Source organism: Salvelinus sp. IW2-2015, linkage group LG6.1 (genome assembly GCF_002910315.2).
Source record: "Salvelinus sp. IW2-2015 linkage group LG6.1, ASM291031v2, whole genome shotgun sequence".
NCBI lineage: Eukaryota > Metazoa > Chordata > Actinopteri > Salmoniformes > Salmonidae > Salvelinus > Salvelinus sp. IW2-2015.
This window is the reverse complement of record NC_036845.1, coordinates 10,925,932-10,947,987: the sequence shown is the minus strand read 5'-3', so window position 1 is coordinate 10,947,987 and position 22,056 is coordinate 10,925,932. Positions and strand designations below refer to the sequence as shown.

Genomic DNA, 22,056 nt, shown 5'->3' with positions numbered 1-22,056 from the left:
AGAACAGGGAGACGAGAGAGGTGGAACAGAGGAGGGAGAGAGACGGAAGGAAACGAGGGGAGAGACTAAAGCGGGGGACGAAGTAGTGAGGGAGGGATGAAGGTAGGGGTTGAAAGGGGGCGGGGGTGTGTGTAAAGTGAATGAGTAGGCTCCAGTGTTTACGTGCCCTGGGCCAGGGCCCTCTAAAGTGACTGTGTTGTGTTTGTGTTTCTCCTGCTCTGCTGCTGGCCCATATGAAAGAGCTCAACCCTGCAGGTAAGTAGACTGGGCTCTGCTCTGGGAAACACAGGACGAGCCCACAGCCCACTGTTTATGTTCCCCCGTAACTTGATATCGCTAGAGAGAGACGCGTGCACACACACACACACACAGTTTCACATACACAGTTTTGGTTACACATACTGTACACATGGGCACGCCACGTACACATGCAGACACTTATGCACTTGCATGTACTCACCACACACACACACACACAGGCTACATGTTACGGCTAAATAGTTGGGTGTCTAGTTCTGAGTAGCGTGTGTTTATTTCTGTCTGTCCCTGCCTCTGTCTGTGCTCTGATACAGTAGATGTCCTCCCTTTTGATCAGTGACACACACACACACACACACACACACACACACACACACGTTTCATCGCATCGATGACATCATTGCAGCTGCACAATGAACGGGATCCCTTACAGTCGCCCTGAGGTCAAATAAACAGAGTGGTCAGAGAGACTTAACACACACTCAGTGAGATATCATGCAGTATGACTAGTGCTGGTGTAATCAGGCTGCTGAGGTTCCAGACTAGTTCCATTATCCATTGAGAGAGGATGATTGACAGCACATGTTGCTGTGTGTATGCTTAAATGCAAAGATTTTAGGAAAAATAATATTACATACTTTGGAGAAAAGTAGCCCACTCTCATAACTACTACAGAAACCCTCATAGGCCTCATATCTACCAGTGACCCCATAGTGAGGTCAGRTGTGTCAACCATGAGTTGGCCAACAGAGGGCAACAATGRCAGCTCAGGTGAGACATAATACACACACACAGCCCATGCAGGTAAATCATTGTGGCGAGTGAGGGTCGTAACTCTGCCGTGGCAGCCTGAGAATACACGGGGTGTCTGGGATACGGTGTGTGAAGAGGTGGGACCAGTTTAGATTTACAGGCAGGGCGTCCCCCTCTTCCTAACCACACACACACACACACACTGTTTGTCTTTAGAGAGTGCCGACTAGTCAATGGCGGCTGGGGACCTGAAAGGGGAAAAATGTTTCCCCTAGTTCTTTCTGGTCTACGTCTTCTCTCTTGCTATCATTCCCTACTTCTCACTCCTTTCTTTTCTCCCTCCAGCTTTTTCTCTCAACTTCAGTCAGTCCCCTCTACACCCCCCCCTCTTTCTTTCAACCACACCCCTCATTGATGGCAGGACATTTAATTTAGCTGATCCTGCAGCAATTGGGTTTAGTTGCCCATTTGAAAGCATTTGGAGATCGTTTAACCATCACGTTAATATTCTAGGAGTCTATGGGCCAACAGTGTGACTGTGGTCAAACGTCCTCTCGATTCGACACCCTTCAGTAGCCTCAATATGAGTTTGCACAGTTTGAAGATGCTTTTAAAAAGCCACATCTACAGGTTACTCTACAGAAAAACACAATGACTAAAAAAGAGAGAGGAAGAGAAGGTTAGAGTGAGAGACGAAGAAAGAAAGAGGGAGAAAAGAAAAGGGGGAAGGATAACTGAAGAGAGGGAGGTAGGGAGAACACCGTGTCTATACTCTGAGTCCCTAAGGCTGTGATTTTGCACCATTATGTTAGTGGTTGCTGCTACATGAGCCAGGGCGATGTAAAGCCCCTACAGTACACTGCTTAGGTTACCTGGCCAGACATAACAGGGAAGGATTATACTCTCACTGGCTAGTGATGGGCCTGGAAAAGACCCTGCGCGTTCTCTTCTTCATTCTTTCTCTCAGCTCTCTTCCTCGAGAGCGAGCAACTCTTGCACTATGCCTCGGCTTGAACGCTTTTTCTCTCTTTCCTTTCCGTCTGTCTTTCTATTAATCTCTCTCTCTTTATCASCTTTCCCAAACTTTTCCCTATTTCTCTTTTCTCTCTTGTGAAAGGATGGAAAACAGAGTAAAAAGGGAATTTCCCCCCGAGCAGTCTCTTGCTCTCTCTCGGTCTCTCTGTTATTCCAGCCAGGGTTCTAGCCAGCTCAGCATCGTCAGCCAACTCTGGAAGAGTTATGGTTGGGTACCTCGGCCTGTAATGCTCCCCAGTGCTGTTTTAGGAGTTCCCTTAACCAGAGATCCTCCAAAAACATCCACAACTCGGTTATTTGAGATGTTTGTGTTGAGTCTCACTCACAGATTGGCTTCAGTGTAGTGAATATGCATGAAATGATCTCAATCATGTTATTGAATGTGATGGGTTTTAAAGAGGAAATGTCTGAAGGAAAGGTGTTTTTAAGGGGATTTTCTATCAGATGTAATTTGCCTTTGGGGATCTTTTGAAGCGAACACCTCTTAAGCATGAAACGCAGAGAATCTCATTTCCGATAGACTGCCAATAGGTACTTATCACAGCCAACAGGAGTGACAAGAAAAAGGAAAAAAGAGGGCATTTTCTCCCTACATCCATGGTTAAATGTCATAAGCCAGTCACACTTCAAATGCAATGTAGGCTATGGCATGGCAGCTAGCTAAGTGCACAGACGCAATGCAAACCACTGTAGCTAGTATTGACATTATAATTAAATCACAATGGATTAGTTTCCATGAAACAGTTGCCTGTGTTAGCTGCACAGTTACTGCAGTGTCCTAGGCTAGCTAACTATGTTGTGCTAGCTAGCAATATGCTAATGTTAGCTAGTTAGCTAAGCATTTGGCTTTGGGCTGGCACTGGCAGTATGGGATTATGGAGAGTGAATTGCTAGGTAGTTATCTAGCTGTGGCCATCTGGCTAGTATTAACAAGGGCTTTCTACAAAAATAGCAACATTAACACAGCTAGCTAGCTAGCTAGATAACATTGGAAACCATAAGCAACACACACAGACATGCATTGCCAAACAATGCTACTGCCACCTTCTGGTTTGGAGTATTTTAACAAGGCTAACTACTTCAAGGTCTTTGCTGTGTGAACACAAAAGAGATTGACTGCCGACACTCTGTTCAGAGGTGCTAAGTACTGTCGGCAGGTAAACGTTTGACAATCCTACCGGTGTGTCTGAGCTATTAGATAGGATTCTTGAGAATTCTATTAATCGTTCCATCAGAGCCATGTCTTAACCACACACGCACCCGTGATAGAGCACATTGACTCATTAAAAGATTTGTCTCTCCAATTTTTAAGGAGCTGCACGTTTCACAAAACCTCCTCCTCACATTCACCCTCTCAGGCATCGCGAGGGTGGCCCAGTGTAAGTTCTCCCTGCCCCTCCATCTGGTCTGCTGCCTCTCCTCCCCCTCCAAGAACGCCAAGTACAAGATCACCGTGGATACCAACAAACCGCCCGTCAACCTCAGCGAGGTCTTCCCAGGTAACAGACCATAGAGATCTACCTGAGTCACCCCAGAACCTGGTCTGTACCATAGATATCTACATGACCTGTTCTCCACTGGTTCCCTGTACACCCAGTGATAGTGGGAGAGTGGTGTTCCGTGAGAATAGTGGTTAAGTTTTAAGTCTGCTTGTCTTCGATAGTGTCAACTGCACGAAAGTGAGTGGCATGTATTTGCCCTGGAATGGAGAGTGAGTGGTATGTATTGATGCTGTTGATAGTGTGTGTGGGAATCTAGTCTACCTGCTGTTGGTGAGCAGGTCTCAGCCCTGGGAAGTAGCTCTGACTATCAGTCATTATCTGGACCTGGGCATGGCGTCTCCTACTACACAGGACCCCTGTCCCAGATTAGATGCATGAAGATTGTGTGTGTGTGTGTGTGTGTGTGTGTGTGTGTGTGCATGCGCTGCTCTGTGGGCAGATAAAGAACAATGTGATGTGCTCTGTTCACCTTGGCTGGCGTCCTGAGGAGAGATAAGCTGCCATATCTCTGTCTGACATCCCACCGATGGAGACCCCACTATACTGGCCCCTGAGAACCTCAGAGACAGAGTGTGTGTGGTAGGGAACCCATACCATATCTCTGCCTGACATCCCACCACACTGTGCTGGTCCGTGAGAACGTTAAGTCTGTGTGTGAATAATGGGTTATTGTGGTGTTTCAGGGGACTGTTTTAATTTATGTGCCATATACCTGACAGATATCTGTACCCTTAACCAATGGACTCTAGTTCCTATTGTTCTCACTAAATGTCCCTCTCTGTGTTGTAGACTTTCTGGAGAAGTCTGAGGACAAGGAGGGAAACGCTCTGGCCTTCCACTTCCTCTCAGGGCCCAGAGTCACTGTAATGGCCTCCAAGACCTCCCGTGAGTACACACACGCCGCATCCTCTAGCACTTGGTTGATGTGGAGTTGAGCTTTCTCTACCTCTCCCTTTCTCTCCCCCCCTCCCTTCTACCCTCTCCAGAGCGCTACCGTATCCAGAGTGAGAGTTTCGAGGACATCTGGCTGGTGGCTAAGGAGCTGGTGCAGCGCTTCGACCGCCACTTTGCCAAGCAGGGAGTCAAAGACTTCAGAATCAGCTTTGCAGGTCCTATACCTCTGGCTGAGTACTTTGAGACTGTCCACCACCACTTTGAGGTGTGTGTTGAACACAGGCACACTGTCACACACACATTCATGTGTTGTGTTTGTAGGTGCAGCTTTTGCCTGCAGTGTTAGAAAAACATTCTTTGTGTGTGCGTGTTTGCGTGCGTATAGCTGAGTGTGAGTGCAGAGAAGTACCAGGACCTGTCAGAGCGGGCGGTCCAGTTCAGGGCCATCCAACGCCGTCTCCTGACCCGCTTCAAAGACAAGACCCCCGCCACCCTACAGAACCTAGACACACTGATGGAGGGCACCTACCGCCAGGTCAGACACACACACAGTAGACCAGGACACTCTCAGGCATGCACATAGCATTTAGAAACATGATGAAAGGAGAGTCTCTCCCCTCCCTTCTTCCCTCTCTTTTTTTTGGAGGTGTTGATTTTTCCCTACCTCACACCGTATGGTGATTTACACACACACACACACACACACACACACACACACACACACACACACACACACACACACACACACACACACACACACACACACACACAGAGAGAGTAATGAGTGCACTAGTGTTGATTTACAGAGTGATGGGCCTACACTGCTGATTTATGCACTTCCTGCTGCTACTGAGGTGCTAGCTCCCACCGTGTGGTATACTTATAGCAGACAAACAAACTTCCATAACCACACACACACAGGAATACACACACACAATGCCATGACCACACACATAGACAGGAATACACAAACATACACACCCATGCTTATGCAGGCGCACATACACATATACTGTAAGCACATAAACACAAAGACATACACTACCGGTCAAGGTTTTAGAACACCTACTCATTCAAGGGTTTTCTTTATTTTTTACTATTTTCTACATTGTAGAATAATAGTGAAGACATCAAAAACTAGAATAATAACACATGGAATCATGTAGTAACCAAAATAGTGTTAAACAAATCAAAATATATTTGATATTCTTCAAATAGCCACCCTTTGCCTTGATGACAGCTTTGCACACTCTTGGCATTCTCTCAACCAGCTTCATGAAGTAGTCACCTGGAATGTATTTCAATTACCAGTTGTGGCTTGTTAAAAGTTAATTTGTGGAATTTCTTTCCTTCTTAATGCATTTGAGCCAATCAGTTGTGTTGTGACAAGGTGGGGGATGTATACAGAAGATAGCCCTATTTGGTAAAAGACCAAGTGCATATTATGACGAGAACAGCTCAAATAAGCAAAGTGAAACAACAGACCATCATTACTTTAAGGTCAGTCAATACGGAAAATTTCAAGAACTTTGAAAGTTTCTTCAAGACGCAAAAACCTTCAAGTACTATGATGAAACTGGCTCTCATGAGGACCGTCACAGGAATGGAAGACCCAGAGTTACCTCTGCTGCAGAGGATAAGTTCAGTTGAGTAACCAGCCTCAGAAATTGCAGCCCAAATAAATGCTTCACAGAGTTCAAGTAACAGACACATCTCAACATCAACTGTTCAGAGGAGACTGTGTGAATCAGGCCTTCATGGTAAAATTGCTGCAAAAAAAACACTACCACAGGACACCAATAAGAAGAAGACTTGTTTGGGCCAAGAAACACGAGCAATGGACATAAGACACGGTGGAAATTTGTCCTTTTATCTGGAGTCCAAATTGGAGATTTTGTTTTTGTGAGACGCGGTGTGTGTGAACGAATTATCTCCGCTTGTGTATTTCCCACCGTAAAGCATGGAGGAGGAGGTGTTATGGTGTGGGGGTGCTTTGCTGGTGACACTGTCTGTGATTTATTTAGAATTCAAGACACACTTAACCAGCATGGGTTCCACAGCATTCTGCAGCGACACGCCATCCCATCTGGTTTGCGCTTAGTGGGACTATAATTAGTTTTTCAACAGGACAATAACCCAACACATCTCCAGGCTGTGTAAGAGCTATTTTAACAAGAAGGAGAGTGATGGAGCGCTGCATCAGATGACCTGGCCTCCACAATCCCCCGACCTCAACCAAATTGAGATGGTTTGGGATGAGTCGGACCGCAGAGTGAAGGAAATGCAGCCAACAAGTGCTGAGCATATGTGGGATCTCCTTCAAGACTTTTGGAAAAGCATTCCAGGTGAAGCTGGTTGAGAGAATGCCAAGGGTGTGCAAAGCTGTCATCAAGGCAAAGGGTGGCTATTTGAAGAATCACTTTTTTGGTTACTACGTGATTCCATATGTGTTATTTCATAGTTTTGATGTCTTCACTATTATTCTACAATGTAGAAAATACTAAAATAAAGAAAAACCCTTGAATGAGTAGGTGTTCTAAAACTTTTGACCGGTAGTGTATGCATGCGCACAGACACACATATCTATCTCTGTCGTCTAGGGGCGCCTTATCGCCCGATTAGACATTATTTACTATCTCGGTAGACGGGCTGTAATAAGAATGTGGGAGCNNNNTATTTCCCGCCGTAAAGCATGGAGGAGGTGGTGTTATGGTGTGGGGGTGCTTTGCTGGTGACACTGTCTGTGATTTATTTAGAATTCAAGACACACTTAACCAGCATGGCTACCACAGCATTCTGCAGCGATACGCCATCCCATCTGGTTTGGGCTTAGTGGGATACACCGTCCCATCTGGTTTGGGCTCATTTGTTTTTCAACAGGACAATGACCCAACACACCTCCAGGCTGTGTAAGGGCTATTTTACCAAGAAGGAGAGTGATGGAGTGCTGCATCAGATGACCTAGCCTCCACAATCCCCCGGCCTTAACCAAATTGAGATGGTTTGGGATGAGTTGGACCGCAGAGTGAAGGGGGGGGGGGAGAGGAGTCCTTCCTTTTTAAATGATGATTAAACAAAGAAACCTCATTAGAAACCTCTATGGTTCAGAGTGTGTGTTGGGAGTGTGGGACAGTGTGTTTGTGGTGTCATTATACTGTGTGTGTGTGTGTGTGTTTGCCTTGATTTGAAGTTCCCATTGTGAGTGTGTGATGATGTGTGTGTGTGTGATGATGTGTCGGGTGATGAGTTCCAACTGTGTGTGGATTACTGTATTAGTTCTTTGTGAGTGTGCCTTTTGAGTGGTGTAGACTGTCTGACGTTGAAAAGTGATGGTCCCTTGCCGTCACTGTTTACAGTAGGGGCTCGTTTGGTGAGGCACTCTTTAACGCTGTTCATTAGCTCTCTTATGGCTCTGGGAGTGGGTGACATCATGACATCATTAGATATTTAATGATTCAGTTACTTAACCATTACTCCTATCTGAGTAGAACCATGCAGAGCTCACACTGTAGATCCACTCCCCATAAGGTCCAATACGAGGTGTACTCATACCTTCACCACAAGGTTCAAAACTGGTACAGTTTTAAAGGGACACTTAACTTACAAACTGGGATCAGTGTTAAACTTTTGTTGCTGGCGAAGGGTTCAACATTCACTTTCTTTCTCACTGGCCTGATTTGGGCCAGTTGGCCAAAAATCTACTGTCCCGAACTGAATTTCTACTGGCCCGGACATGGTGTAGTTTTTAAATTCATTGGGGGTCATGCAGGCCCTTTAGGTTGGCATGTTTTTCTCTATATCCAGTTATTAATAGGCTACATTTGGTTACTATGATTAGGGATGGGTACTTTTAAATACTTTCACTATTCAAATAATAACATGAACGTTTTTAGGGGTGATATTCGGATAGTCGAAATACATGGGTTTAAATTTTTTTTTATTAAACTTGATAACTTGCTTGCTGCGTAGCTGGTACGACTTGGGAGGAGAGTTGCCACTCTTCCCGGTGAGTTTTACACCGGAGCGAGAGAGGGTAGCCATACAGGCTCAAGCTAATTAGACGAACTTATAGATGCCATAGTTTATCTATCGTTCCATCTGGTAGTGCCTGTCTTGACTGCATCAAATTGATGTAAAGAAGGTAGCTAAGATAGCCAGCTATGTTAGCCAGCTACAGTAGGTAGCTCGCTACCTAGATTAATTGAGGAAATATTGCTGTGCTTTCTGTCCTTATCTACAACAACTATATGCAGATTGGTCCTTCTCATTTAACTAACTTAATTCCATAATTTGAATTCCATCTATATGAATACTCTCGCAAGTATTCGAATACTAACATCCRTTCAGATATTAGAATATTAAAATTACGTTTTTGTTTCTAAAGTATACCATTTTGACAATACTGTTCTTAGCAGATATCAGTCTAAATGCACTGCATGTCCCAGTGCCTGCTAATGCTATTAATATATCAGTGTCTCTTTATTTCGCTAATGCTAGTTGATGCTCTCCCAGCGCTGCTGCCTTTCCCTTAGCATTACTAGTGCCCTGAGTGATTCTCTCTGCAGTATTACTCGCTAGTCTGTCTAATGTGCTCCGGGGGTCAGTCAGTCCATCCCTTCCTGCCTCTGCTTCCCGCCAGCGCCTGCCACCCACCGTTGATTCGGGAAGTTTCTGACACTTTATACGTGCTGTAATGTATACACGCACCACATAATGGACGATATCGACGGTCTACTGGGAAGAGTGATGCACGCGTCAAATTAATTATTCATATCTCTGGGTGGGTATGGGTTATATGGCCCTTCTGAAGGTCTGTGAGCTATGGTGGTTCTCACGGACTCAGCGCTTTAGTTCGGGTTTATTACTCACAGGGGTTGTCAGTCTAGAGTCTTCCTCTTTTGACATGCCAAATGTGTTTGTAAATGATGGTGGGGTTAAAAGTTGTTTTTAGCTACAGTACATGTCTTATTGTGCTGAGTCAGGGATAGTACACTCAAATGACAAATTTGCCTAATATTATGGATACCAAGAAAGTAGTCTGTGGACCCAGAGACTCAGCAAGTGGTAGATGAGGTACATGTGYACTTTGGATGAACTAMGTGCAGCATCGTCAAATGTCAGATTGGTAAATATTATGCATCTTATCTGTGGTCAGGCTGGGCTGTCGGTTAGGAGACTTGCCCTCATTAATGCATGTTGTTTGTCATCGAGAGAACAGAGAGATACTGTGAGAGGCCTGTGTGATTTTTCTGGTCTAGTGTACATTCATATACAGGGGGATAATATTTCCTTTGTTCATTATTTCCTCATCTCTTCCTCCTATATTTTATTCATGAAGGCCAGATGCGGCCTGCTCTATAATGTGTATGTGAGCTGGCCAGAGGTGTCTGTTTCCTCCACTTTTTATTCTCACTACTTAAAAAAACATTACTCATCCTGGCCCCACGGTTTATAGTTCAGCCTGGCTCACCCTTTAACTCTCTGTTTGATTAATCTGTGGCAGGTATGGAGAGGTTAGCCAGAGGGCTATCTTAGCCTAGCCTTAGCATTCCTGTTTTTCTCCTCTGCTGTTGATCTCTGAGCAAAAGCACACTGCTGTCACTCGGGACTGGGAAAGACGTTTCTGGGTGGGGGGATGCAGAGGGGAAGGAGGGTGAGCTGAGTGAGGGGGAAAGCCCGGCAAGCTGTTTAAAAAAATATTTACTGTTTATCTCAGGTAAAATGGCTACCGTGTTAGCGTTAGCGCGCTAGCTGTCTGGGAGCTGAGTTTGAGTTGAGCGGAGTCTCTCTGTAATTAGCAGTTCAAAAGCAGGAGGTGGGACGCTTTAGTTTTGACTGACAGACCGCTTGGGGGCCTCTCGTTCCAGTAATGGAGGCTTCTCTCAGACAGCGGCTGATTTATCTGTCCCCAAATGGAGCGCTAAACACGGCTAAACATGGCTAAACACGGCTAAACACAGATCCCACTGTGTACGTGAGGCCCTCGCGATTAATGGCTGGGGCTCTCTCTGAGCGCTGTGTGTGTGTATTTGCGTGCGTGCGTGCGTGTGTGTCCATTGAGATGTGTAAATGTGTGTTTCCTCAGTAAAATACCCCGGGGTCAGGAAAAAAAGGAGAAACAGAGGAACTCCCTCAGGTCCCCCTGACCTTTCATCTGCTACGCAAACACAGACCGCACCTGAGAGACTGCCTTTCAAACTGGCCTTCAAACACACACACACACACACACACGGACGGACGGACGGACGGACGGACGATAAATGAACAGACAGCCTACCCCTCATGCACATTTAGGAGTCACTGGGGCCCTCTATGAATGTCTACCATATCAATGAATGACTGTCTTTCATATAGCTGACTGACATATAGGCATGTGTGTGTATAAGAGTGGGGGACAGATAGTGACTGATATAGAGGAGTGTGTGTGACACAGTCAAGCCTCTGGAAAAGCCTGTCTTTATAAATGTGATGTCATATGGAAACCAGTGTTGTGTGGAGATAGTCTTGTTACTGTTGGGAGATCATTCTTATGGTGGTCTCGTAAAAATGTYTGAAGATGGGCATATCAGGGTACTCCTGTAGGATTTAACATTTTCATTGCAAGGCCCATAAATAAATAAATGTTTCTATGTACAATATATTGATATAGTATTTAAATCCATGTTTAAAAAAAGTATAGAAAGAGAAGGAAATATCAATGATCTTGGAGACCCACACCTCTGTACTGTATACATACATGGAGCAGAGGCCAGACAGAGCTCGGCCAGACAGAGATCAGCCTCTGGCTGAATGTCGTCATGGAAAAGGCTTTGGTAGATTGCGGCACAAAAAGTTTGCTTACACCCAATCTAGAGTAGGCACTGTTGAGTATCATAAGTGGTGTCTGTGACCAGATACTCAGAGAAATATCTATGATGTAAAATAATGGATGCCACACAGACTAGGGTATGTCCTAAATGGCACCCTATTCCCTATTTAGTGCATTAAACACCCTATTCCCTATTTAGTGCACTAAACAATAGGGTGCCATTTGGGACACTGATTATGGGCGGGTGGGTGTGTGTGTGTCGTCTCCTGCCCCCTCAGGCCATACACAGCAGGCGGGAGAGAGGAGAGGGCGTGGGACTGGGGTGCTTTATCTAAGAATGTCAAATCCTTGAGAGGAGCCACAGCAAAGCCCATCTCTGCCAGTCTGCACAATCCCCTCACACACACACACCACCCTCCTTCCCTGTTCCCATGGAGAAGGCCCAGGTGTTTGCCCAAAGGCAGATAGAGATGGGGGTTAGAGGAGGTCTGGGGTGTACAGTACTGTACCTACTTGTAATGCTTCTGTCTGTGGGACTCCCCTGGGTGTGGTGGACTTTTATCACAAATGTGTCTGGGTCTATTACTGGTGAGGGAGAGCGAGCCACCCACCCCTGTCCTCTTCTCCTTTCCTTCATGACCACATGAGATGAAATCAAAGGCGTGTCAGTCAATCCAGTTCTAGTGTTTTCAATTAAATCTGTTTCATTGTGCCATTGCATGTGACTATGTAAAACCTGTTAGAACATAGATGGACATTGCCATACAGAACTACATAGCAGGATAGCCAGTTGAACAGCTTTCTTGGGGCTGTCTGGATATTTTAGAATGTTCAGTCCCTTGTTGCTTACCACATCGCATTCTACTCTGTTGCTTAGAACACAGCAGCCAGTAAATTAGCTAGCCATATTGGCTGGCCCACTAAGTGTCGTAGAGATTAGTCCAATAGAGAATAGTCCATTGTCTTTCCCCCTGGGCTTTATTAATCAAGGAATGTGTCATTTCCMRTCTATTCTATACAGTCTAGTTCTACAGTATGCCATTAGCCCAGAGTCATTTCCATGTGCTTTAATGACAAAATGGAATTTATCCAGGTTCCCTACACTTCCCTACGATCAACGGCTATCATTTCTCCAGTACGTTCTATGCTTTTGATTTCTTATCCCAAAGTAATTTTCCCTGCACTTAAACTAAACTGGGCCATTTTCCCAGTTCATTCTGTCCACTCTACATCTATGTCATTATCCCCTAGTGTGTTTTTCCTCTCCGGCTAAAGAATGTCATTTCTCCTCTCAGCGAGGGAGGGCTTAGCACATGCCACAGTCCCAGTGTTCTTCTGTGTTCCACAGATTTAGAACCCTAATCTCATTGTGTCTGCTGAGTGGCTCTTAGCGGCATGAGTAGAGAGGGGATTCCAAACTGTAATGGAGCATGCCTTCTCCCACTGGTCCTTTGTTATTAGCCTCTCAGAGGTTAGCCACCAGCTAACGTGATTATATACACGGTGTAATTAAAGTGAGAAGCACTCACACACACTCCTGTACACCGGCAAGCACGCACGGACGGACAGACGAGCATACACACACACCCTCGCCTCCATCACAGGTGCTCATTATCCCCGGGCCCACAGAGGCTCGTTATTGGGGTCTTTTGGGGAAGTCTCACCCTGATGTCTGTCCCACAGAGCTGGGCTCCAGGCACCACTAAACCCCCTGATCTCCAGGAGGCCCTTGTCCTCCAGTCATACTTCGCTCACTCTCACTATACACTGTTTATATTAAATTATATATTTTTGTTACCATATCGTAAGTGTTATATTTTAGTCATTTTAACACTGAAGTGTGACATTGAAGTAGAAGTGTGTAAACCTCACACACACACACACACCAGTGTTGGCACCAGCAGTGTTTTCTCTCGCTCAGCTAGCACTCAGCTTTCCGTGTCACGGCCCTCTCCTCTTGATTCCGGGAATTTTATGGCAGGACCAGAGATGCTTTGGAAACGGGTCAATGACTGTGTTTCTGAAAATATATACTGCTGGATAGCCTTCAGTAGATTGTGTGTGTATGCGTGTCTGCGTGCGTAATCAAACATTTGAACTGTGTGTGTATAGTGTTTTTCAGAATTTTGCACACAGAGATGATTTACCAAATGAGTCCATGTACATATGTATCAACAGACCGCTTGTGTTAAAGCTGTACTTCATTTACCTCGTTGACTTACCTCATTCACCTGTGTACCTGTTAGCTCCATCACGACAGTCCTCACTGACTTCCTAAGGGAACGCAAGGGATTATGAGTGATGTCATGAAAGCGAAGTGCTTCTGTACAGTATGTGAACCCACACCACCTTTCCTGTCTCCTGGGAGAGCACACACACCACACACACACACACACACACACACACACACACACACACACACACACACACACACACACACACACACACACAGTGCAAGTGGCTAGCAGCATTTTCTTCTCTTGAGATATATATATATATATATATATACACACACACACACACACACACACACACACACCACCACACACACACCACCACACACACACACACACACACAAACAGTCCCTATCTGTCTCTGGCTCCGTCTGCCAGCTTGGGGAGACCTGTTGTAGACAGCAGAGAGATAGACAGTGGCAGAGGACAAAGAAACAACAACAAACATGCTCTGCCTGGGGCTTTATCTACTGGGACAGAATAACTCACTATTACTGTCCTGTACTGACTGAAGTGTTTTGCTCATACGAGACAATTCCGTTGCTTAACATGTATGTTTATGGTTATGATTTTGGATGCTGATCACTTTGTGTGTGTAAATGTTAGTCTAACCCTGTGGTCTGTAAAGACTGCTACGTACGTTGGCTGCAGCAGCCTGGTTCACGCGACACTGCATGTTGATAATTCTACTGATTTACCTTCTTTGGCCCCAGTGCATGAAATTAATGGGTGTGTCTGTTTCATGAGCCCAGACACACACACACACACAGCATTCCAACAGGCTTATGGCCAATGGTGGAAATGTACTACATAGCATTTATTCATGAGTGATAATCTGAATCATATTTGTTGAGGATATAGACTTAACTGCTATCGCAACGTGTGTTTGTGAGTGTGTGTGGACTTGCACATAATCATATTATGGAAAAGGTACTGCATAATGTTTGTACAGTGCAGTATGTGCCTTTGCATTTTTGTGCATGCATCTGTGCGTATGTTTGCTTGTGTAAATATGTGTGTGTGCATACTTGTGTGTGACTGATCACTTCTCCAATAGCGCTTTCTCCAAAGTCAACATGTCCTGCCGCTGCGCTCTCTTTGCAGTGTGTCTGCCGCTTCCGCCCTCAGACAATGCCCGTTTTTATAAGATTACAGATATTTACTCTGTAATCAGTGGGAGAAGGCGTGTGTGTGTCGCGACGCCACGGCTAGGATATTTATCTTGTTGCAGTAAATTCCCAGAGTTCCCCTCGTTTTTTCTCTCCTTCATTTTCTTTTTTTTTCTATTTACTCAGCGTGGCCTGTTCAAAGAAGACCATTGAGAGAAAAGCAAACGTGCAAATAGGGCTGTGTTTGAGGGATGTCGAGACATGGCCGAGGTCTGTGAGCATGCGTATAAATGTCAGTGTGTGTGATGCATGGTTATATGTGTGTGTTGGGAGGGGAGGGGAGCRGTAGCAGGACAATGCCCTCACTGTGGCATTCCTCGGGATTAGCATTAGAAAGGGAGGAGGGGAATGGTAAGTCATTTTACTGATGATGATCATTAGCCTCGTTAGCATTATGGTAGCATTAGCATTTCTTACATTGACATTTCATTAGCATTTTTAGCATCATGCTTCTAGTAGTGTTTGTAATCCAGCTACAGGTCTCTMTTTGCCAGACCTCTCAAAACCTCACAATTATTGTCATTTACACTGGGACCAGGACCAAGGCTCTAATTTCCATCTAATGGCTGGCTTGTGTTAGTGTGTGTGTGTATATGTTTGTGYGTGTGTGTCTGCCAAAGGTAGACTGGTTACTCGGGTCACTGGTCTGGACTGCTTCAAATGTATGGCTTCCTCTGTGACCCCTTGGGAGGTTTGTGTGTGTGGACTGTGAATATTTGAGGGGGTATTTTACTAACTTTCATGTCTCTCACTCTCACTCTCTCACACACACACACACACACACACACACACACACTAGTCCTCACATTCCCTCCCTTGCCCCTTCCCTTCCTTTCGCTCTCTACTATTGGCATCCTAGTGTTTCCCTGAATTAGCCTCCCCCTTTCTCCCAAGGCGACTGTAAATGCCTATTTCTGTTTTATGTCATTCATATATATGTTTGATATATATTTCCACAGAGACTTCCACACAACATGGATATATTGATAGATTTATTTAAATATTAATCCAGCCACAAAGTTCTGCACATGTCAGAGCCTTGCTAATGTGCCCCAGTGGAGCCCAACCAGCTCACACACACACACACACACTCGCTCCCCATTTCAGGGGTCAGAAACATGTCAGCAGAGTCCACTTTCAGGAAACGTGATCGCGGGGCTAAGTGGAGGGGATAAGTCATATGGACTTATGTAAACCAAACCATCACAGAGTAGAGGATGGAAGGGAGAGAGAGAGAGAGAGAGAGAGAGGGAGAGAACCTTATGGCGTTGCCTTATTAAAGTGATTGTATGAAGTCTGTTGTGATGCCGTGTTGGAGAGGGAGAGCCTCTCATCCTCTACAGATGTTTATCTATGGTCTTCAAGAATGCCAGAGGTTGGACATTCATTTTGTTCTATCCCAGTTCATCTAATTCAGCCACGTAATTAATCCTGAAGCCATTGGTTAGTTAAATGCTAGGATAGAACAAAAACATGCGGCCATGGGCACTGGAAATACTGCGGTGTACCCCAAACTGATCGTCCCTTACCTTGTCTAGCCTCTGGTCTGGGAGTGGTGTTTGGGTTTGTGTTTTCCAGTGTCTCTCTCTGTTTGATGCTAATTTGTAGCCAGGATCTGCAATGTTGTGTCTGGCTTAGATTTGATGTCCTTGTTTTTGTCTCGCACACAAACAGATAGACAATGCATGAGTGATTGAGCAAGTACACACACACACACACACACACACACACACACACACACACACACACACATCCAAGTATCTCACTAGGGTGAATAACTAGCTTTCAAGTCGAGGGATTATAAAAAGCTGATGCGTTTTCTGATTAGTGGGGGATTTAGCACTATAAAGGAACATGAGCACATTTTAGTTGTCTTGTTAGTTTTCCACTATTGTGTTTCAAGTGTTGACTTGGTAATCAGGTCTGTGTCTCTTTGGGTAGACGGAACAAAAATATAGACAAGGCAAGGGATCACCCAAAGTGGTATTTAGTTTCTGGACAGAGAGAGTGTGCATCCTGTATTCATGGGGTTATATGTGCAGTATGTGTGTGCACATAGTGCGCGTGTCTATGAATGAAATGATGTGTGCGTGTGTGTGAGTGCAGCCTGGGAGGTGAGTGTGAGCTGTTAATGACAGGCCAGGGGAGCGTGTGTGCTAAAATGACTAGAGAAAAGTCCTGTGTGATTAGAGGCCTCAGTTAGCCTGGCTGAGGCTAAATATGGAAACCGTATGGAGAGAGACTAAATACTGTCCATGACACACACTATTCCAATGACCAATGACAGAGCATCGTCCGAGTATGCTCACTAAGCACTTTAGTATGTCTGTGTGTAAAAACTGCTGCTCTGTACTTCACTATTGTTGACACTGTATGTCTATGTGGATGCATGTCTGTGTGGATGTGTTGCAGGTTTGGACCTTTTGACCTTTGTCTGTTGTTTTGTGAAAGAGAATGAGAGACAGACAGCATTTGAATATGTGTTTTGTGTGTGCGAGACGGAGCATCTGCGTGCGTGGCGTACGTGTGTGCTTTTTAAAACAAGTGAACTCAGCAAGAGGGCCCAGCCGGTCATTCCGCCCGGTGTAAAACATGTGCTTCGACTAGTGAGGACAGCTTGAATGAGTTTGAAACACACACTCGCTTTCACAACACAACCCTTTGTATATTCACACAAAAGCGAAGTCCTCCAACTCCCAGCTGTGATATCAAAACTAGCCCTGTAGGCTAACTTACGCCAGAAAACAATCATTCTTTCACTTCTAAAGAGCCAAGATAAATGTTAAATGAGTCTTGGACCGTGTGCGGAGAGTGTCTCCTCTCTTGCGTGTGTGTGTGTGTGTGTGTGTGTGTGTGTGTGGTGTGTGTGTGTGTGTGTGTGTGTGTGTGTGTGTGTGTGTGGTGGTGTGTGTGTGTGTGTGTGTGTGTGTGTGTGTGTGTGGTGTGTTGTGTGTGTGTGTGTGTGTGTGTGTGTGTGTGTGTTGTGTGTGTGTGTGTGTGTTGTGTTGGTGTGCGCGTGCGTGGTGCGTGCATTTGTCAGGGTATATTAGTGTGTTTTTGATTCAGAGTGTATTCTGGGGTGAAGCCCAGCGATGTGTTGGAGCAGGACGAGTATCTCTCTGAACTTGTGTCCCCACCACACAGCTGTGTGTTCTTGTACTCAGTGCAGTTGTAGTAATTTGTAGCTGGAGAGTGTGTGGTAGAGATTAATGGAAGGGACATTGGAGGGGACAGGATGTGTGTTTGAGAGACCTGCAACCCTGTAGGGGCGTATAGTGTGTTTCATCACCTGGTCACACACATCTCTCTCTTGTGTGCCAATGCCACATTATCTCAGCTCTCGGTGGGCCTGGTTGGAACTACTAAACACTGGTTACAGGGGGGTTCAACTTTAAACCTGTGAGATCAACTCCCAGGTTTCTATCAGGAGGCCTGGAGCTATGGTGAGGCCTGCACTTCCCTCCTAGTAATCCCAGGCTGGGTGTCTCTCTGGCAGGGTGTGTCTCTAATTGACCCCCCTGTCTGGAGCAGCAAGACCGGACCACCCAGACTCATGGGATGAACCAGTGACCTTGGTGGGCTGGGTCGAAGGTGTGTAGGGACCTACTGTAGGGAGGGACGTGGCGGGAAACTGGGCGGTTGTTTGATGTTCTGGTGTCATTCTTGGCTTGTTATGGCKTTTGCACTCTCAATGGATCTGTGCGATGTGATCAATGTTGATTTAAATTTAAAAGTGAGATCATTGAAGTATAGAAATTTGAGAGAAACGTTATTGTACTTTGTCTCTTTCGTTTTTTTTCTTTTCTCTCTGTTTCTCTCTTTGTGGAAAAACAACCCCAACAAGCTCTCTGRTCTCTCATTCCCTCGTCTTCTCACTGAGAAAACAAAAGTGAAGCCCTGTCTTTGATAGTCCAGGGAAGGTTGTAAATAGTCATATTTTATTACCTGTCTGTGAACAATAATAACACACACACACACACACTTCATGCTGCCTTGATGATATAGAGAACCATTCACATGGAGTTGAGAATGGGCAAAGAGCCATGGAATGAGGACCCTTCAAATAAATGTCCAATCTGAAAGCTGTAGGGTAGAGGATAGGTGCACAAGTTTGTGTTATAATACACATGTATCTAGTCTGGATTCAGACACRAACACATTTGGAATGAAAGAGAGAGATGAACAGCATTAAAAAAAGTAGAGAGGAGKAGGGGTGGAGAGAGGAGGAGAGTAGATCATAGCAGCTTTATCTTGGTGGTGCGGTTCAGAGCCTGCCACCACCGCTGATAACCCATCTCAGGTTGCCCCTGTGTGGGTTGCCAGATCTAATCACTGTCCCCCCTTTTTATTTCTCTTCTCTCTCCTCCTCTGAAGGCTTCTATAAACAAGGTCAGTGTGTTGCCAGATCATCCTCTCTCTCCCTCGCTCTTATCAGAACTGAGAAGACAGTGTTATCTGCGCTAGCTGCGCCGCGGCCGTGACCAAAGACAAAAGCAGTTACTGTCTGTCTCTGCCTCATCCATTGGCTGGCGAGATGCTAATCGCTGCAAAGCTCACTCAGCCGCTTCCCCGCTCTCTGTTACTGTCTCTTCAACTTGTTCTCTCTCTCTCTCACTCACTCACTCTCACACACACACAAGCTCAAACGCAAAAACAAACTTTATTGGCAAAGAAAACAACAGAAATACCAATGGGCATTGACATGTTTTCAAATGATGGTTAAAATGGCAACAGTTGCATAACACTTTTCTCTCGTATCTGTAGAGCTCTCTCTCACCTCCACACTCTTCCTCTTGTCTAAACACTGTCTTGAGAGAGTGCCTGTGTTTGTATACAGTACGTGCACTTGTGTGTGCCATTGTGTTTTTACATGTCTCTGTTTGGGTTAACTCCCTTACGTTAACTCCCTATACGCTTGTGGGTTTGTGAGATGATAGTGTGTGTGTGTGTGCAGAGTAGGACGGCTGAGAGCAGCCGATCAGTCTTGTAGGAAGAAGAGAAGCAGTGTCTTTGAGCCGTACTGCTGCCTTCAGCAAGTTTTCAGCTCGCCTTGCACTGCACTCTGGGAAAATGCACTGAAGGAAATGGGCACGTTCATTCTGCCCATCGTTAAAGTCTGATTTGAATGGCATTTTTAACCTGGAAAGAGTGAGTCTCTCTGTACCTTGGGATGGAGAGGCTCAGCGGATAATCACACATACACACATCCCTTTAAACTACTATAAATCTATAAATGACGCTCCATTAGGGCAGGGGGAACAACCCTCCTCTCAGTGGATACCACGACCCCCGTCTGACCCTCCCTACACTGACTGCTTCCATCTCCCGCTCTCTCCCTCTCTCCTCGTTCCCTCTCTCCTCTCTCCCTCTCTCTTCGTTCCCTCTCTCCTCTTTCCCTCTCTCCTCTTTCCCTCCTCTCTCCCTCGTTCCCGCTCTCCTCGTTCCCTCTCTCCTCTCTCCCCCTCTCCTCTCTCACTCTCTCCTCTCTCCTCTCTCTCTGGTGATTTCTTTCCAGTTTTTCCTCTTTTTTTTCTATATGGGTGACATTTTCCTCTTTCTAATCACACACATACAGTGGATACCTCTTAACTCTATTAACATGACTTTTCACTCAGATTAAAATGGGGAAATGTTGCTCCAAATCTCTCTCTCTCATGTTGTATGTCCTCCTCCCCAGAGAGACAGATGAGTTTGGCCACGTCATTTTCCACTACCAGACATGGTGCACAGCTCACCTCTGCTGTGTGTGGCTGGGCGTGTGTTCGGTATGAGTTGTGGGTCGTGTTTGGAGGTTGTCCATGTTGGTTGCTGTGGCCAGCTGAGCAGAAAGGGTCTAATCTGCGGGCTAAACTGAGCATACCTCTTTGCTAATAGCTGTGTCCTTGTCRCTTTACATGAAAGTAACAGTCAGACCCACGTCTTAGCAGTGTTCACATAACCCTATCCAAACTCCTCTTTCTCTCCCCAAGGTGCAAGCAGACACCACAAACCCCACAGTGTCAATCACCTACCACCGATGCTCAACTTACACCTAATTCATACGCTATCTACACACACAGACGTGTGTTCAGGCTATATGTATTTCAGCCTCCCCTTCTGTGGTTTTGGCCCTCCAGGAATCATATGTTGGCCAATCTTTGAAGACTTATCATTGGTCGGGGATGTGCTATCCCAACGGGGACCAGAGTATTTTTAGCCTGGTGGAATTTGGATAGAATCTGCCTGTAGGGGGAAATAGTGGGCGGGACACGGTGCCACATACTGTGGGTATACTGATGGGTATTTTGGGGGAGGTAGAGGAGGAGGGCTGAGGCGAACCCCCCCATGGCAGGGACAGGCCCTTCTCATTCCTGCTTCTCCTTAAACACACACACACACACACACAGTGGCACATGCACACACATGCACTTGCATAAACACAAACACACACAGATGTTGAACACTTACAGTACATGTTCACACTTGCACACACATCTACATTTTAAATGTGCACAATATACACCTGTAGGTATGCAGTATGATCTCTGCTGGTGTCTGCCTTGGACATCACTGTGGCTCGGCCTGAACAGTTATAACTGCTATATGAATGCTTAGTCCTCTCGTGGGCTCACAGTTGTATAACACACAGTATGCTAGGGGTTGTGTAGGGGTTATGACTATTTGGTAACGATTTACTTTGACTACATATCCATAACTCATTAATTACACGTCATTTCAGGAACGTGTTATAACAGGTCCCAACCGCATTGTTAAAGGTCATTGAAATAGATCCATAGTATATCTATAGAGTATTCATGTCATGCTATGCAAGAGCTCATAGTTAGGTATCTTAATAGATGCATCATTACAATGAAAGTGTAGTGTCATCTTTATGGCTGTTCTCAAAAGGGTGCTTCTGCCATACCAGGGATAGTGAATATGCCTAAAGGCCAAGCCACAGTTTGAAAATGATGCTGATCTATAGAATGTACTAGACCCATTTCCCCCACTGCCCGGTATAGGCCTATGACGACGATCTTCTCCTCCTCACTGAGGTGAATAAAGATAAAGAATCATCAGGGTACATTTTACGGATCAGCTTGTGTAGTTGAGGGACATATAACTCTTTTGTCACTCATTAACAGCCCTCCTCCACTTCAAAATGAGGCCTAAGTTGGTCGTACTGGTCTATAACGCACACATGAAGGTTCTATGTATGAATTCTATGCTGTCAAATATATTTCCCCGTTCATACAGTATTTATAGCTAAGCACTTCATGGTAATTAGCTGTGCAGTTTGCCACTGATCTAAAACACCAACATTAAACGTCTATGTATGAATTCTATGCAGTCAATGTACTGTCATTTCTGTTTTCCCATTCATAAAGTAGCCTAGTGGTTAAGAGCAGAGGGACAGTAACCG

At 45.4% G+C, this 22,056-nt stretch overlaps 2 protein-coding genes across 3 annotated transcripts in view; both read left to right on the top strand.

Annotated features, from left to right (window-relative positions):
- Positions 1–22,056, top strand: part of LOC139022591 (protein PTHB1-like) — a 135,350-nt gene that overhangs the window by 66,027 nt on the left and 47,267 nt on the right. The window lies entirely within an intron of this gene.
- LOC111964645 (protein PTHB1-like) overlaps positions 117–22,056 on the top strand; it is a 164,450-nt gene continuing 142,510 nt past the window's right edge. Inside the window, exons 1-5 of one of the 2 annotated variants that reach the window (XM_070443998.1) lie at positions 117–255; positions 3,405–3,545; positions 4,338–4,433; positions 4,535–4,707; positions 4,828–4,977. In XM_070443998.1, the coding sequence (XP_070300099.1) occupies positions 234–255; positions 3,405–3,545; positions 4,338–4,433; positions 4,535–4,707; positions 4,828–4,977 (582 nt within the window). In that variant the 5' untranslated portion in view covers positions 117–233. The remainder of the gene's footprint in view (positions 256–3,404; positions 3,546–4,337; positions 4,434–4,534; positions 4,708–4,827; positions 4,978–22,056) is intronic. The other variant, XM_070443997.1, reaches the window with a different exon arrangement.